This window comes from Neovison vison, chromosome 11, assembly GCF_020171115.1.
Source record: "Neovison vison isolate M4711 chromosome 11, ASM_NN_V1, whole genome shotgun sequence".
Lineage (NCBI taxonomy): Eukaryota > Metazoa > Chordata > Mammalia > Carnivora > Mustelidae > Neogale > Neogale vison.
Window position 1 is genome coordinate 56938765 of NC_058101.1, and position 15390 is coordinate 56954154.

The 15390-nt window shown below is 44.9% G+C and overlaps 1 protein-coding gene across 1 annotated transcript in view; it reads right to left on the reverse strand.

Moving 5' to 3' along the window:
- CD38 (CD38 molecule) overlaps positions 1-15390 on the reverse strand; it is a 47957-nt gene that overhangs the window by 1264 nt on the left and 31303 nt on the right. Inside the window, exons 2-7 of the mRNA XM_044226077.1 lie at positions 13588-13717; positions 11902-12037; positions 6972-7057; positions 4812-4885; positions 3297-3389; positions 2858-2944 (exon numbers count right to left, since the gene is read on the reverse strand). Of these exons, the coding sequence (XP_044082012.1) occupies positions 2858-2944; positions 3297-3389; positions 4812-4885; positions 6972-7057; positions 11902-12037; positions 13588-13717 (606 nt within the window). The remainder of the gene's footprint in view (positions 1-2857; positions 2945-3296; positions 3390-4811; positions 4886-6971; positions 7058-11901; positions 12038-13587; positions 13718-15390) is intronic.

A 15390-nucleotide genomic window follows, 5' to 3' on the forward strand; every position in this document is an offset into this window, starting at 1 on the left:
GTGGAGAGTCTGCTTCTCCCTCTTGTCTCTCTGCCCCTCACCCCACTCAAGTCTGCTTCTCCCTCTGCTCCTTACCCAGCTCTCTCTCAAATATATAAATAAAATCTTTAAGAAAAAAAAAAGCCATTGAAATAAATGGTGAGAAGGGATGTTTGATGATAATGTGTGGAGATGAAACAAAAGTCTGGTTCAAACATGTCACAAATACATGCTATGAATGTCAGCTGGTGATCAAGACACGCAGAGGCAGCAACCTGAGAGAAGGGACCTCTGTATTTTCTGTTGGTGATTTGCTCTCTTCTCTTCAGAAGGTTCCTGAGAGAGGGTTGAGCCTCAGGGTCCGGGGCAGAGAGAGGGTGGAGACTCTCTGGGGGAAGGCTGGTGGCCATCCGCAGGAGACCCGAAGTCCTTTGCATGAACAAATCCTAGATAAGAATCTAACCAATGAATGACTCCCTGCTGAGTAAAAATGAGATAAGAAAGCCACAGGGTCCAATGGGAGTGGCTGGTCTGTAAAAAAGGATGGATAGTAAGGAATGTGGTTCATTAAATTGCAGCTGCATCTGGTTTTGCTATATTGAGTCAAGAAAGAAAAATCCTTAGAAGCAGCTCTCTGCACCCCTGGGCTTCTGGAATGGGCTATCTCAGGCTCATTTCTAGCCAACTAGCATGACCAGATGGGCACAATGGTTCTAAATGTGGACTCACTCCATCCACACCAATATGGCAGCCTGGGATCCACCACATGAACACTTTCCAGGGGAAAGCAATTATTAACAGCAATTATGCTGTTAAGATGATCTCTCTCCACAGATATGTAAATATTAACATCCAATGCTACAATAAAATGGACATACTTTGGGTATGTTGGATAACACACTGACAGAGAGAGAGGGAGTGTATTTCGATGTAACATAGAGGAAGTGCACCATTTAGGTTTTTAATAAATATGTCACAAGGGGGCACTAATGAGAAAAAAAATGCTACATTTTTAAGGTCATGGATAAGAGGGCTGTTACTCTCTGTTCATTCCACTGGTTAGAACACATGTGAATTCTGTATATATTTCATCGGGAGTATGAGCATGTGTATGGGAAAAAGGAAAAGGACTTGAAGGATATACAGCCAAATGTTAATAGCATTTGTCTCCAGGTGGGGATTTCTAAGAGGTTAACCTCAGAATCAGCAGGAAGTCTAACCTATATAAATGTATTTACACTTCTGTTTGCCTATTAAACAATCACACCAAAACAGTGGGACAAAAGTTTGCTCAATTGGAATATGTGTTTGGTATGGAGTGATTTCACCTTTATTCTACATCCATATCCCTGACATTCACTTTAGGCTCCTGTGGGGACAAGCAGCTTTCTTACAAAGCCACAGAACTCTTAAGATACTACAAGGGGCCCTGAAAAGCTGGTAATTTAAAGAATCGTGTTGAATATATTACAACCTCATGGTTGGGGAAAAGGCCTAGTGATTTCAAATATGATCCCCAAATTTAAGGTTACATGAGCTGAGGCTCAGAATGACAGGTGTCATTGTCTTACAAATCATTTCCTTCAACATGGACCACTGTTCAAGTCCAGATGGAAGGTATGCTTTCACAGTCTTCCCAGGAAGAGAAGAAGTGAGCTCATCTGGAACCTGTGGTCAACATGAATGAGGCTGACTGACGGCCATTAATGAAAGAAAGGAGAATGATTAAAATGAGAAAAAAAGGGCAGGGGGTGTTGAGGATAAGACCCATGTACATTCCCCAGTCTTCTCCTAGGTGTTTAGTGTTCGCTTTTCCCAACACACGGTATCTTTGAATAACTCAGACTGGTCAGATGTCTGCAGTCTGCAATGCTTCCTTTCTAGTTGTTCTTGCTCCTTTGTTCGGCTTGTTTTCCCATCTAACTGCAGTAGAAAGCTTGTGTTATTTCTGGCAGTTTCCAGAGAGGAGCCAGATGACTGAGGGGGAATTCAGGTCATTTTGAGACAAAAGCTCTCAGTGAATGTTCCTGGACTCTGTCCTTCTGCCTTTCCAATAGGGTTGGTGGGAGAAGGTGGTGACAGAAAGAGACAGGAAAAGGATTCTTGAATTCCAGGCTCTGTGTTCTTTGAGAAAATTTTTTCTGTCCATATCCTTCTTCCAAGCCATTATTTACGGGCAAATCTCCAAAGATGCTTCTAACAAGGAGTCCCTGCTACAACTACTTAAAAGTGAGTGAGGGTCCCAGTTGGATAACAGAGTTGCAGATGACTTTAAAAATATATACCATCTGTAATTTTAAACTTTTCCCCAATGAACGTGTACTACTAGCAAAAAAAAAAAAAAAAAGAAATTTGATCTTACTCACATTGTCAAATTTAGAAAAGATGAAGTTTGGTAGACATCCATGTAGCAACTTATCAAGTGTTAGGGATCTACACCGAGATCCAACTAAAGAAACCTCACATGCAAAACACCGTTGTGTCACAAGATTTTAAAAATCCTTTGCATTGGACAAAACATGCTTCCATTCCCCTGAAAGCCAACAGGTTTGCAATCCCTGGGTCAGGCGTCTCATGTGGGAAACCAGAAAATACGTTCTCAAAGGCTGGGTCAGCTTCAGAGGCAAATCAATGATCCGGGACAGGTGGAAAAGAAAGAAGAGGAAGATGGGGGATAGGGGGTCAACAGAAGGACCCTGGCTGGAAAGAGCTTGTAGGGTGGGCTGGGGGGAAGGAACGCACACCATAGGTCACCATCCCGGATCACCAACAAAGCCCCAGAGGGATTTCCACAGCCCTCCTGGCTCAGAGGAGGCCAAGGAGAGGAAAATACCTACAGTCGGCAAGACAGCCATTGCTTTTCTAAGAAGTCAATTACCCGTAATTATTCTGGCAAGAAAATGCAATACTCCTTTCCTTTAGAATCCGTTTCAGATTATTTACGGAGGAACTGGAACATGAGTCACTGGGAAAGAAAGAAAGAAAAAAGAGTTAAGTGATAAGTTTCTTGCAAACACTTCCCGATCTTGGTTTCTTCTAGATAGCAAGCTCTGGGCCAGAGCTTGGGATGAAACGGAGTAGAAGTTGTTTTTAAGAGCTCACAGAGCAGCAGGGGAGCTGAAGGTGTGAACTGCATAGATACCTATTGTGGATATGAAACTGAGAGGTTTTGGGAATGGGCTGAATGTCCAGGGAGGCCCCAGTAATTTCCTCAGTCACTCTGTTCTCGATGCGTTGCTGTGATTGCAGCTTCCTACGTACAGACCAATCCCAAAAATGACCCTGAGAATACACATGCACAAAGTGGGAACATATACCTGTGAACACCTCCAACGTCATGCATCACCCAGGCCTGTAGCTCATGAACCTTCTCTGGACGCAAATTAAAGACTTCCACACGTCCAAAAGTGCTACGAGAGAAGAGGCAGTGAATATTGTTAAGCCCAAATGGAATTGTTCAGCCATCCCCAGGCCTTGTCATGAGCAAGCAGGCAGGGAACCACTGGTTAGAACCTGCCCTTTGGGATTGCCCGGTGAATTGCACTAGAAACAGCCAATCTCATGCACTGTGACCCTCACTGAATACGATTCTCAAAATAAGATTCTTACTTGGTAACTTGATGGTGATTCTTTAAATACTTGCTATATTCAAAGAGGGGGCCTTGCACCGCCATAATGAGCACTGCCTGAGAGATGGTGGGACCTGCAGAATCTCAGCCCACCAGCCGCCGGACCATCCCCAGATGACCCACACTCAGTGAGGCTGCAGAGGCACTGCTCTGAGAGACCCTGGGGCCCTGCTCGGATGTCAGCTCTCAACTCTTCCCCATTGGTCTCTGACAGCCACCACTCCTGTTGCAAGTAGTTGGACGCCGAGTATCAGATTATAAAATTATGGAGTGTTAACACTTTCACCCGAAACCCTGCAAGCTTAGGGTCAAAAAAAGACAAAAGGGCAAATGCTTCTTTGCAGAATTAAATATTAAAACAGGAGAGAAGAAAAATTCATTTGGGGCATCCAGAGAGCCTGGAGCAGCCCACCAGTGTCTGCCTCTCTTCTCAATCCAGCCTTTTCCAGGGAAAGACTAGAGAACAAGGGCTGAGAAAGCATCTATCATGCTAAAAACTAAGTATGGAAGGAGGTTGGAGAAGAAGGGCATTGGTGTGGCCAGATTCAGCGCTGTGGGTTAAATGAGGAACAACAGCTGATAGCCACTGAGCCCTCTCTCTGTTGTGAGGCACAGAGCTCAGTTAGTCTTTAAGTCACCACCACCACCTCTCCTGGTACATACTTCAGGGGCCCCTGAGGTTAGGTGCCCAGCCGATGGTCATACAGGTAAAATGAAATGACAGGAGCCCCTGCTTTCAACGACTACAATTAATGATGGGTAATGCCAAGAGCCCAGCACAGTAGCGCTTTGACATCTTGACTGGGATGCACACTCTTCATGGAGGACAGAGGAGCCAGGCCAGATCTTCACGGATGGTGAGGATTAAACAGGTGGGTGCGGGAAGGGTGGCTGGGCAGGGGGAACAGCATGAATAAAGGCAGGAAGTTGGGAGAGCTCAGAAAATGACACCAGGCCTTGAAAAGCCAAGGGGAGGAGCTGGCCACAGAGCAAGGGCCAATGGGACATTTAAAGTATTTTAAACAAAGGAGACACCAGACAAATATGCTGACTTAGATCAATCTCTCCGTAGAAAACATTCCACCTCTTTAGCCCAAATCTTCAGTTCTGACCTAACCACGAAAAGCATATTCTTCTAGGGATGAAATATGTTAACAGGAGGCTGCACTAACACCTGCAAATAGGTTGCAAAGAAACCAGTACCTTCTTTCATCAAAGGTGTTACTGATGGACCCATTGAGCACCACATGCACCACACCACAGGCGTCTTCTGCAAACTTAAAAGAAAAAAAAAAAAAAAGCCCACCATTCCTCAGCATGCAAACTTAATTGCCACACCCCAGCAGCTCCTTCTGAAACAACTCAGCATTAGCAGGTTAAAGAGGGAAGAGCCTGTATAGGGCTCCCTCAGTGTTGCCAGGTGTATATAATTTGCATCCTAAGACATTGGCAGGATTATGCTTCAAATAAGAATTCTGGAAGCGGCTGCTCCAATCTGTGTTTGAACAATGGAGGTCAACCTCACTGTTCACAAGGTTGCTAAATTGATGGTTCAGAAGCTGAAAGTCCAGGGAGTAAGAAAAACATTGCTGGAGGAGGAAGATAAAAGCACTTTTTTGTGTCATGTGCTGTAGACACTGCACGTTTCATTTAGTGGGAGCAGGTGGACAATTCAAGGGCAAGGGCAAGGGACAGGAAGAAAGGGGAGACTGAGGAGAGAAGGGACACAGGTTTGTAGAGGCACAAAAGGAAATAGGGAAGGAAGGAACAAAGGAAGGAAGGAATCACTGAGCAAGGAGTTTTATTTCTTCGTGCAATGAATACTCAGCTAGAATCTCTGCTAGGCACTGGGAAAAACAAAATGTACAAAGCAAAGCAATCTACATGTTCCCTCCAAGAGGCCCCCAGGCTCCCTGGCACCAGCTCATTTTCAGCTCAGGTTCACTACTATGTCGTACCGTGAAGATGAGCTCCTTGTGGGTTTAGCTGCCAGTCCTGAGTGTTCTTTGAGAGCCTGGCTGTTCCATGCACCACGGCCCTGAAGCCTGGAGCTGGCTTATGGCACAGAGTGGGCACCCAGAGAAAATCTATGGAGGGAAAAGAGGAAAGGAGGAAGGGAAGGGAAGAGAAGAAGTCTAAATAGTCAGTGATGGTGATTAGGAAAGAAATAGAAAAGGCACGGCAGAGGGCAACAAAAGCTAGGTCCTAGAGGACAGGTAGGATCTCACCCAGGAAGGGCTGAGGCAGGTGCAAACAGAAAGGCCTACGGGTTTGAGAAAACCATGGTTTTGGTGAAAACCTCAGTGGATACAGAAGCTGGGTAGAAAAGTTGAGTTTACAGAGGGCCGTGAATGCTTGGCCAAGGAATCTGGCCTTTAATCTGCAGGTGATAAAACACCACCGAACCATTTGAAACCGAATTGTAAGAGTCCAGCGCAGCTTCTGTCTTTTGGCTGGGTGTGACAAACAGAGGACAGGGGCCCGATTTCTACCCATCACAAGGGCTAAGTCAATAGAGTGCTTCTGGGGCCAAGGGCTGAGCCTGCCATCTATGACTCTCAAGAGCCCCCAGGAAATAAGCACTGGGTCAATCTGCCCCAAGGTCGCATCACTTGGAAGCAAGGAAGTGCAAGGGGGATTCAAACCCCAAAGAGCTCTGCCTCTCTTGTCAGAAAAAGAAAGGATCTCATCGGATCAAAACAAACTTGTCTTGGTACATCTATAGCCAGAATAAAGCTGCAGGCCCAGGGTAGCTCACCACGGTAGGGCACCTTACATCACTTTCAATGTGCTCCTAGCTCCAAGCTCGTGCTTGACACATATGAAATGTGGCTTGTCTTTAAGAGTTGTTCACAAGAGCACTGCTCCCAAGACATATCAGAGAGTGAGAAAATAAGCAGGAACCTTTCTCAGAAACCACAAGCAAGCAAACAAAAACAAGTTATATAGCGCCTCTGTATGATTATACAGCATTTAGTAGGGACTCAACATACTCATGAGGCCTCACTTGGCACATAGTAAGTGGTCTCCAAATGTTGATCATTCAGACTGATCAGGGATCTAAGTTAGGTCAATGCCTAGATCAGAGGATTAAACCAAGCTGGAGGTTCCTGGCAACCAAAGCCAAAATCTGGGTAGGAGCAGGGATTCACCAACTAGAGCCCACAGCCCGTCCATGAATGCCCTAAAATTGTTTATGAAAATCTACTGCTATGTGCTTAGATACGTTATTCTCAAGAAAGAATCCTAAACTTTTTCCCTAAAGGATTTGTGGTGTAAAAAAGGATTAAAACCAACCCCTGACTGGATGATCTCTAAAGTTCTCTGGTCTCTAAAATTCTAAGATTTCCTTTTAGTACTTACCCTTTTGGACACTGCATTCCAGAACACAGAAAAAGAGTTGTTGGTGCAGTCTTGCCTCCAGTCTGGACAAGACTGATAGTTCATTTCTAAAAGACATAGGTTTTAGAAAATAATTCAAGTAGAAAAGTAAGGGTGTAATTAAGCTCTGTTTTTCCCGGGCTATTCGATCACGGCGGGGCCATATTCCAATGGCCACCACTGCCAAGACGGAGGAGGGAGAATGGACTCATCTGGACCCAATTTAACTAAATGCCCCTACGTCCCTTCCAAGTCCTTACCTTATCCTCCAAATTCCAGACAGGAACACAGTGACCAGCTCTGAGTCATCATTCTGGGAAATTACAGCAAAAGTTCATCTGGCAGAAACAAGCCCTCTTCCAAGATCCTCTCTTCCAGGAAAAACCAGGGATAAAATTGGACCCTCAGGGGCCACTCTTGCCAACTACTCCTCCACTTCCTGCCAATTCTCTCTTGCTGACCAATCTTTCTCCCTGACCTGCCTCAGCCCCCACATCCCTGGGTTCAGAGAGCCTCTGAGTCCTCCTATGCTCACTCTCCCCCAAGAAGACAGGCTCAGGAGTTGGTGAGATTCAGCAGATGTAGAGCATAAATACATCATTTCTATGGTACATCTCCCAGGCATATCCATCTAGTGCACAAAAATGGTTTAAATTATCTTTTGAGATATAATTGACAAAATTGTAAGATATTTAAAGTGTACAATGTGAGGATATATATACACACACATATATATATAAGAGAGAGAGAGAGATTGTGCAAAGATTCCCCCACATATGGAGTTAATTTAATACATTTATCATCTCCCGTATTGATCTTTTTATGTGTATGAGAGAACATTTAAGTTCTGCTCTCTTAGCAAATTTCAATTATATAATGTTAGCAAATATAATCACCATGCTGTACATTAGAACCTCAGACCTTATTCATCTTATAACTGAAAGTTTGTGCCCTTTTACCAACCTCTCCCTCGTTCCCCTACCTCCCAGCCCCTGGCAACCACTTTTCTCTCTGTTTCTAGGTAGGAGTTTGAAGAGTTTTTCTTCTTTTAAGATTCCACATGTAAGCGATTTCAGGCACTACTCGTCTTTCTCTGTCTGGCTTATTTCACTTTGCACAATGCCCTCAGATTTATCTATCATTGCAAACGGCAGGATTTTCTTTTTTGATAAAAGAATGAATAATAGTCTATCATGTGTGTATATGTGTACCTACTTTTGCTTTTTTCACCCACTTGACTACACAAACATTAACTGAGTGTTAGGTCCTGAGGAGAAAAAAATGAATCAGACAGAAGCCCTGTTTTCAGAAACGACATGATCTAGAATTGAAAAGTAAAGCCAAAGGGAGAAGGTTTTACAGCAAACAAATTTAAAACCTGTAAGAAATAAATGAATGACGAAGAAAAGCTGACCTGCAAAATGGGAAATGTAAAATGGAAAGCAAGAAACATGGCAAAAACCATAAAATTTAGGGCCTCCTGGCTGGCTCAATTGGTAGAACATGTGACCTTTTTTTTTTTTTAAGATTTTATTTATTTATTTGAGAGAGAGAGCACACAAGTGGGAGTAGAGGAGGGAGCAGAGGGAGAGGGAGAAGTAGGCTTTGCACTGAGCAGAGAACCTGCTGAAGCAGAGTTCCATCCCACAAACCTTAGGATCACGACCTGAGCCGAAAGCAGATGCTTAACTGACAGAGCCACCCAGGCAGGGTTCAATCCTGAGATCATGACCTGAGCCAAAATTGAGGGTTGGTCGCTTAATCGACAGCTACCCAGGCGCCCCTAATGGCTGGGATTTTTATAACTGAGCAGCAAGTATTAACTAATATTCTGAATTTATAAAGAACATCTATAAGTAAGAAAATCACAGGCATCCCAATAAAAACAGCTAAGATACACGAACTGCCAGTTCATAAAAGAAATAGAAATATCTACCATTAAATGACATAAATATGATCAGCCTCATAATCAGAGCAAAGCAAAACAAGTCAAGGTATTATTTCCTTATCAAATTGGCCAAGACATTTTTCTAAGTATGAACCAGTACTGGCGGGAGGAATGAGCAAACAAGTGACCTCCCATATTCCCATGAGTGTATAAGTGATTACCACCTTTTGAATGACAGTATCAGCTCTTACCGCAATTTGTTTGGCACTGAAATTTCATTTGTAGAAATTTACCTTTCCAAAGCACTTCCCCAAGCAGCCAGATGTGCATGTGCCCATGGTATCCTTGTGTGTGTCTTTGTGTGTTGTACATAGTGATCCTTGCAACACTGGCAATAGCAATTATCTCCACCTAAATGTCCATCAGTCAGAAATTCATTAGATTAAGTTATGCTAACATCCATAAAGGAGACAAATGAGGGCTTTAAAAAAAAATGGCTGTATCTTTTTTTTCTTAAGATTTTATTTATTCAGGAGCACCTGAGTGGCTCTGTCATGAGGCATCTGCCTTCAGCTCAGGTCATGAGGGTCCTGGGATCAAGCCCCGCATCAGGCTCCCTGCTTGGCGGGAGGCCTGCTTTCTCTTGGCCAGTTCCCCTGCTCATGTTCCTACTCTTGCTGTATCTCTCTGTCAAATAAATAAACAAAATCTTTTTTAGAAAGATTTTTATTTATTTATTTGAGAGAGAGAGAGCAGAGAGGGGAGGGGCAGAGGGAGAGGCAGAGAGAAACCCAAGCTGACTCTGCACGGAGCATGGAGCCTGACCAGGGCCTCGATCTCCCAACTCTGAGATCAAGACCTGCACCAAAACCAAGAGTCCGGTGCTCCACTGACTGGGACACCCAGGCTCCCCAATATAGCTGTATTTCTGTCTACTAATTCTAGATGAATAAAGCAAAGTTGCAAAACAGTATGTGTACATTTTAACATGTATGTTTATGTGAGTGAGGGGCCATGCGTGAGAAGGCTTTGTACTGAACTATTGACAACAATCCCCTTCTGAAAAATGATATAAACCTAGGAGTGGGGAAGGTACGGGGTGACCTTCATTTTTTTTACTTTTTTTTTTTAAAAAGATTTTGTTTGTTTGTTTGTTTGACAGAGAGATCACAAGTAGGCAGAGAGGCAGGCGGGGCAGGGGGAGGGGTGGCTGGGGGGAAGCAGTCTCCCCACTAAGCAGAGAGCCTGATATGGGACTTGATCCCAAGACCCTGAGATCAAGACCCGAGCTGAGGGCAGAGGCTTAACACACTGAGCCACCCAGAAGCCCTCATTTTTTACTTTTATTCATTTCCATAATATATAAGTACTTTGCAAATAAGCATGCATCATTGTTGTAATAAGAAATAATGTAAACCTGCAATGAAGAAGTTTTATAGTAAGTCTTTAAGTGCTTACTTTCTAAAATAGTCAAAAGTATGGCACCAAGATGGCTCAGTTGGGTAAGCATCTGACTGCTGATTTCAGCTCAGGTCATATCTTGGGGTCCTGGGATCAAAACCCGAGCTGGGCTCCAACCCTTAGCAAGGAGTCAGCCTGAGAGTTCTCTCTCTCTCTCTCTCTCTGCTCCTCCTCACCTCATGCTCTCCCTCTCTCTCTCTATTGCAAATAAATAAATAAATCTTTTTTAAAAAATTTTTTTAATTTTTAATTTTTATTCTTAAAGAAATAATAAAACAATGCCTGGGTGGCTCAGTTGGTTGAGCAGCTGCCTTCGGCTCAGGTCATGATCCCAGCGTCCTGGGAGTAAGAGTCCCACATCGGGCTCCTTGCTCGGCGGGGAGCCTGCTTCTCCCTCTGCCTCTGCCTGCCATTCTGTCTGCCTGTGCTCGTTCTCTCCCCCCCCCCTGATAAATAAATAAAATCTTTTAAAAAAAAAAATAAAAAAATAAAACAACATAAAATAAAAATACGCTCAGTATAAATAAAAAGAGAAAGAAAAGAAGTGAAAACAGGCTCAATAGGATTTTCTGATTAGAAATCATCTTCCCGGGACGCCTGGGTGGCTCAGTTGGTTAAGCAGCTGCCTTCGGCTCAGGTCATGATCCCGGGGTCCTGGGATCGAGTCCCACATCGGGCTCCTTGCTCGGCAGGGAGCCTGCTTCTCCCTCTGCCTCTGCCTGCCTCTTTGTCTGCCTGTGCTCGCTCGCTCTCTCTCCCTCTGTCTCTGGCAAATAAATAAATAAAATCTTTAAAAAAAAAAAAAAAAAGAAATCATCTTCCCTCAGTGCGGTGCTTTGAATCTTTCTGGGCAAGATAAGGTGGCCTCTGAAAAATAACAGCAAAGTCCTACGCTGGCCTGAGACAAAGAGGAGCCCAGCCTTCTGCTGCCATGGCCGGGGCCATGGCTATGGTGGCTCTGGGGAGGAAGGGCTTTGGCCAGGCTCCCTCTCAGGCTACATCCAGCTCTCAAAAAGGAGGGAATCGGGGGCACCTGGGTGGCTCAGAAGGTTAAAGCCTCTGCCCTTGGCTCAGGTCATGATCTCAGGGTCCTGGGATGGAGCCCCAAATTGGGCTCTCTGCCTGCCTCTCTGCCTGCTTGTGATCTCTCTCTCTCTGTCAAATAAATAAATAAAATATTTTCAAAGAAAGAAAGGAGGGAATCAGGGAACACAGACAACCCCAAACTCAGAAGTCCGTTTTTCCAGAAAACTGAGTTGATGTAAAGAATGGTCTTTTAGGGGCACGTGGGGGCCCCTAAAAAGCCTGCTTTCTCCTCACTCTCTGCCTGCCTCTCTGCCTACTTGTGATCTCTCTCTGTCGAAGAAAGAAGAAAGAAAAGAAAAGGAAAGAAAAGAAAAGAAAAGAGAAAAGAAAAGAAGGAACAGTCTTTTACATGAGCCTGGATCATCATTAAGGCTGGAGATGGCATCGAGGCAGGTACCTGCCAAGGCCCCTTGCAGAGCCCGGGGGCTCCTTTACCCAACACATCCCTGGGCAACCCCAAAAGGCTCTGATCCTCACCTGAAGAGCGCGGGTCTCCACACCACTTGAGGCCATCCGCCATGTAGCCCAGCAGTGTATCCTCCAGGGTGAACAGGTCCCCCTGGACCCGCGTGTAGTCATGGGCCAGCTCGCTGGATTTGCTCCAAAAGAGGGTCTAGGAAAGGAAAACACAATCTGTCATCAAGAGCAATTCAGTAAGTCACCACACACACAAAAACTCCTTATCTTTTTAAATGAAAAAAAAAAAAAAAAACAGAATATCAGAGAAAATCACATAGAGTAACCACTGCTTTCTGTGTGTGATCCTGAGAGCATGGGGGGAGAGAGAGAGAGAGAGAGAGAGTGTGTGTGTGTGTGTGTGTTCTAGGTCATAATACTAAATGCCTTGTTATTTTTGGTGACAGTAAACAAAAGTCTCAAAACCACCAATCACAATCTTACAACGAACACAGAACCAGAACACATCTGGAGCAGGCATTAGGAAATTCCTAAAGTTATCTGCAAAACCATTTTGTCTCCATGCTATTTTCTGGGAAAAGTGCTCTTTGATTCTTCACGTGCTCCATAATCTCTCCTGCTTTCCCAAACTCTCTCCTACCCCCCAAAAGAGAAAAAAAAGGAAAATAAAAAGACAAATACTTTGAATTTTGGGGAGGGGTCCCTTGTAAAAGTGCGTAAGTTCAAATTTCAGAACAATCTTGAGCCCATGGGTCTACTCCTTCTTGACAGGAGGCAGTGGAGGGAATGGGTGGAAGTGTGGGCCCCAGACGCCTGCCGCCCCGGGAAGTCCCCCGTGCCCAGCCCTTACAGCTGTTGGACCCCAGGCAGCCAAAACCTTGCCATGCCTCACTTTCCCTGACTATAAAATGGTATGGGTAATAAACATAAGGAACTCAGGGGCATGAGGAGATGCAATGAGACAATTGCAAATAAAGTGCTTAGTCTCACGTCTGTGGCCTCAATGCTTGTCACCGGGGACTCGTTTACCAAGTAGAGCCTCCCTGCTCAGGCAGGAGCTCTTTCCTGTCCCTGGCTCTCCAGGCTGGGATGAGCGGCTGTAACATGGGGCTGCCTCAGGGGCTTCACAAAGATGATGGGCATGCCCTGAATTCCCATCTTAAAGGCAGACTTCAGGAAAGATGCACCCATTACAAGCCTTTTCTGGAACAATCAATGTATAAAACCCAGGCCGCTCCGGCTCCTAAACCTACACTATTAACATTTCAGCTGATCACTCTGGAGGCCATCAGACTTGAGCCCTCACTGACCCCTGACCTCACGAAGCCTAGGTTTTCTCACTGGTAAAATGGGGGTCTTGATTCTTGACCTGTTTGTTTTACAGGGTGACTGTGAGTTGTCATTAACATCATCATCATCATCAGAGTTGGCAATTATGTAAGGTTGGGTCATTTTTGTTTGGGTTGGGTTGGGTTGGGTTTCAGGAAGGCTCGTTTTTGCCTGATGTTTGGCCACATCTCCCTCCTCTTTCCCCATTTCTCTCTCTTACCATCCTTCCCCAGACATCCTAAATCCTGATGAGATCCTGGTCCCCCAAAAACCCCACAAACTCCATCTCGGCCAACCACTCCTACATTCGAATCTCCAGATGTTCCTCTTCCCTCGTTCTGGTCAAAATGTGGTCCTATGGCCCCTTCCTTTGGCTTTTATCCTCTGTTTTAAAAACCAAGAATCTGCCCCTGTTACCTTGTTGCAAGGGACGGTTTGAGCAGTCAGCTCCAGGAGGGGCTGGTAGTCCTGTTCCGTGCTGCTGCAAGGGTCCTTAGAAAGAAAGGCAGTTGTGAATGCCTTCCCTATCTTTTGGCAGTCTTTATGTCTGCGAGATAAAACATGGAAAATAAAACAAAGCACGGAAGGTTAGATCTCAAACATATTTCTGGAGCATAATTACCCAGGGTCACTTGGGAACACTGTCACTTCCAATGTCCCTGACAATTCCCACTGTCACTTGGGAACCGCTGGCTGTGTGTCAAGTAGTTTCAGAAGCATTGTCTCATCCAATCATGTAGTATTTTTTAGGAGATGAGCATTACCCTCCCTACACTGCGAGGCCCCTGCCTCTCCTGGAAATCACTCTGGTTAGAGATACAGTACACAAACAAGCAAATCAGCTAACAAAATAAGTACAAATTATTCTAAGTATTCAGAAAAATCAATGGGGAGGGGGAGCATTGCTTACTGAAGCAATGACTGATTGGGGAGGCTGGTCAGGAGAGCTAAGAGGTCATTTAAGCTGAGACTGCGTGATGAAGAGAGCATTCCAGACAGAGGGTACTGCAGATACGAAGGCCCTGTGGCGCACAGCACAGCTGCAGCAGAAAGGAACAAACAAGAGAAGGGTTAAGAAATCAGGTCAGAAACAATAATCAAGTGGTAGAACATTTAGTCCCTTTGGACCAAAGAAACAATTTCAGATTTTGTTCTAATTACAGTGGAAAACCATTGGATGGTTTTAAGCATGAAAGTTGTCTCATCTTGGGGCACCTGGATGGCTTAGTGGGTTAAGCATCTGCCTTCACTCAGGTCATGATCCTGGGTCGTGGGTTGAGCCCCACGTTGAGCTCCCTACTCAGTTGGGAGCCTGCTTCTCCCCACCCCACTCCCCGCCCATGCTCTCTCTCTCTCTTTCTCAAATAGATAAATGAAATCTTTTTTTTTTTTTTAATGCAGTCTCATCGGATTTTTTTTTTCTTTTCAACCCATCACTGGAAAATTCTAAGCTCTCCCAAAGAAGGAGAAAAGCCTCTGAAACAGATTTCCAAGTCCATTTCCCCCCATACAACCCCTGGCAGGGAGAACGCTGGCAGGGAAGAGGGGCTGGAGGAATGAGGGGACCTAAGGGTGCTGGAGAAGACAGAAACTAGAACTCTTCTTGCGTTTCTGGTAACAGGTACATAAAAACCCATCATTTCCTTGGGACAAAGAAGTGGGAGCACTCCCCTGGAGCACTCAGTTATCATTATCTGAATAAACTCTTGCCTTTGCAGTGGAGATCTTAGGGACAGTACCAAGTCAGGAAACTTGCCCCCGGGGAAAATAAAGAACCCCAGTTTCCCATTCCCTCCTGAGCTTCTTTTCCACTCCAGAGGGTCTTTTGCTTTCCCAGTTCAGACTGGCTTCCCCTTAATAAGCCAAGGAATCAGAAAACATTAGTGAGGCACTGACCTTTTGACACTGACCTTTTGACCTTTCCCACCAGTTCTTTTTGGAAAAGGAAATGTCAGAAAAACCCCTTTGTTTAGGACAAGGAGGAAGGCCCTTGACTTGGGCTGCCTGCCTGTGCTGTGTTCCTTGGGAAAGTCAGCCTCCCTCTGGACTCTGTTTCCTCATCTGTAAAGTATCTACCTAATACAGATGTTCTGGGCTTAAATAAAGCACATGGTAAATCCTTTCAGAACAGTGCCCAGCACAGAATAAAACTCACTCAACATCAGCATTCTATTTCTTATCTTTCTTTTCCTGCCCCTTGCTCAGACCTCCCTGGCTATA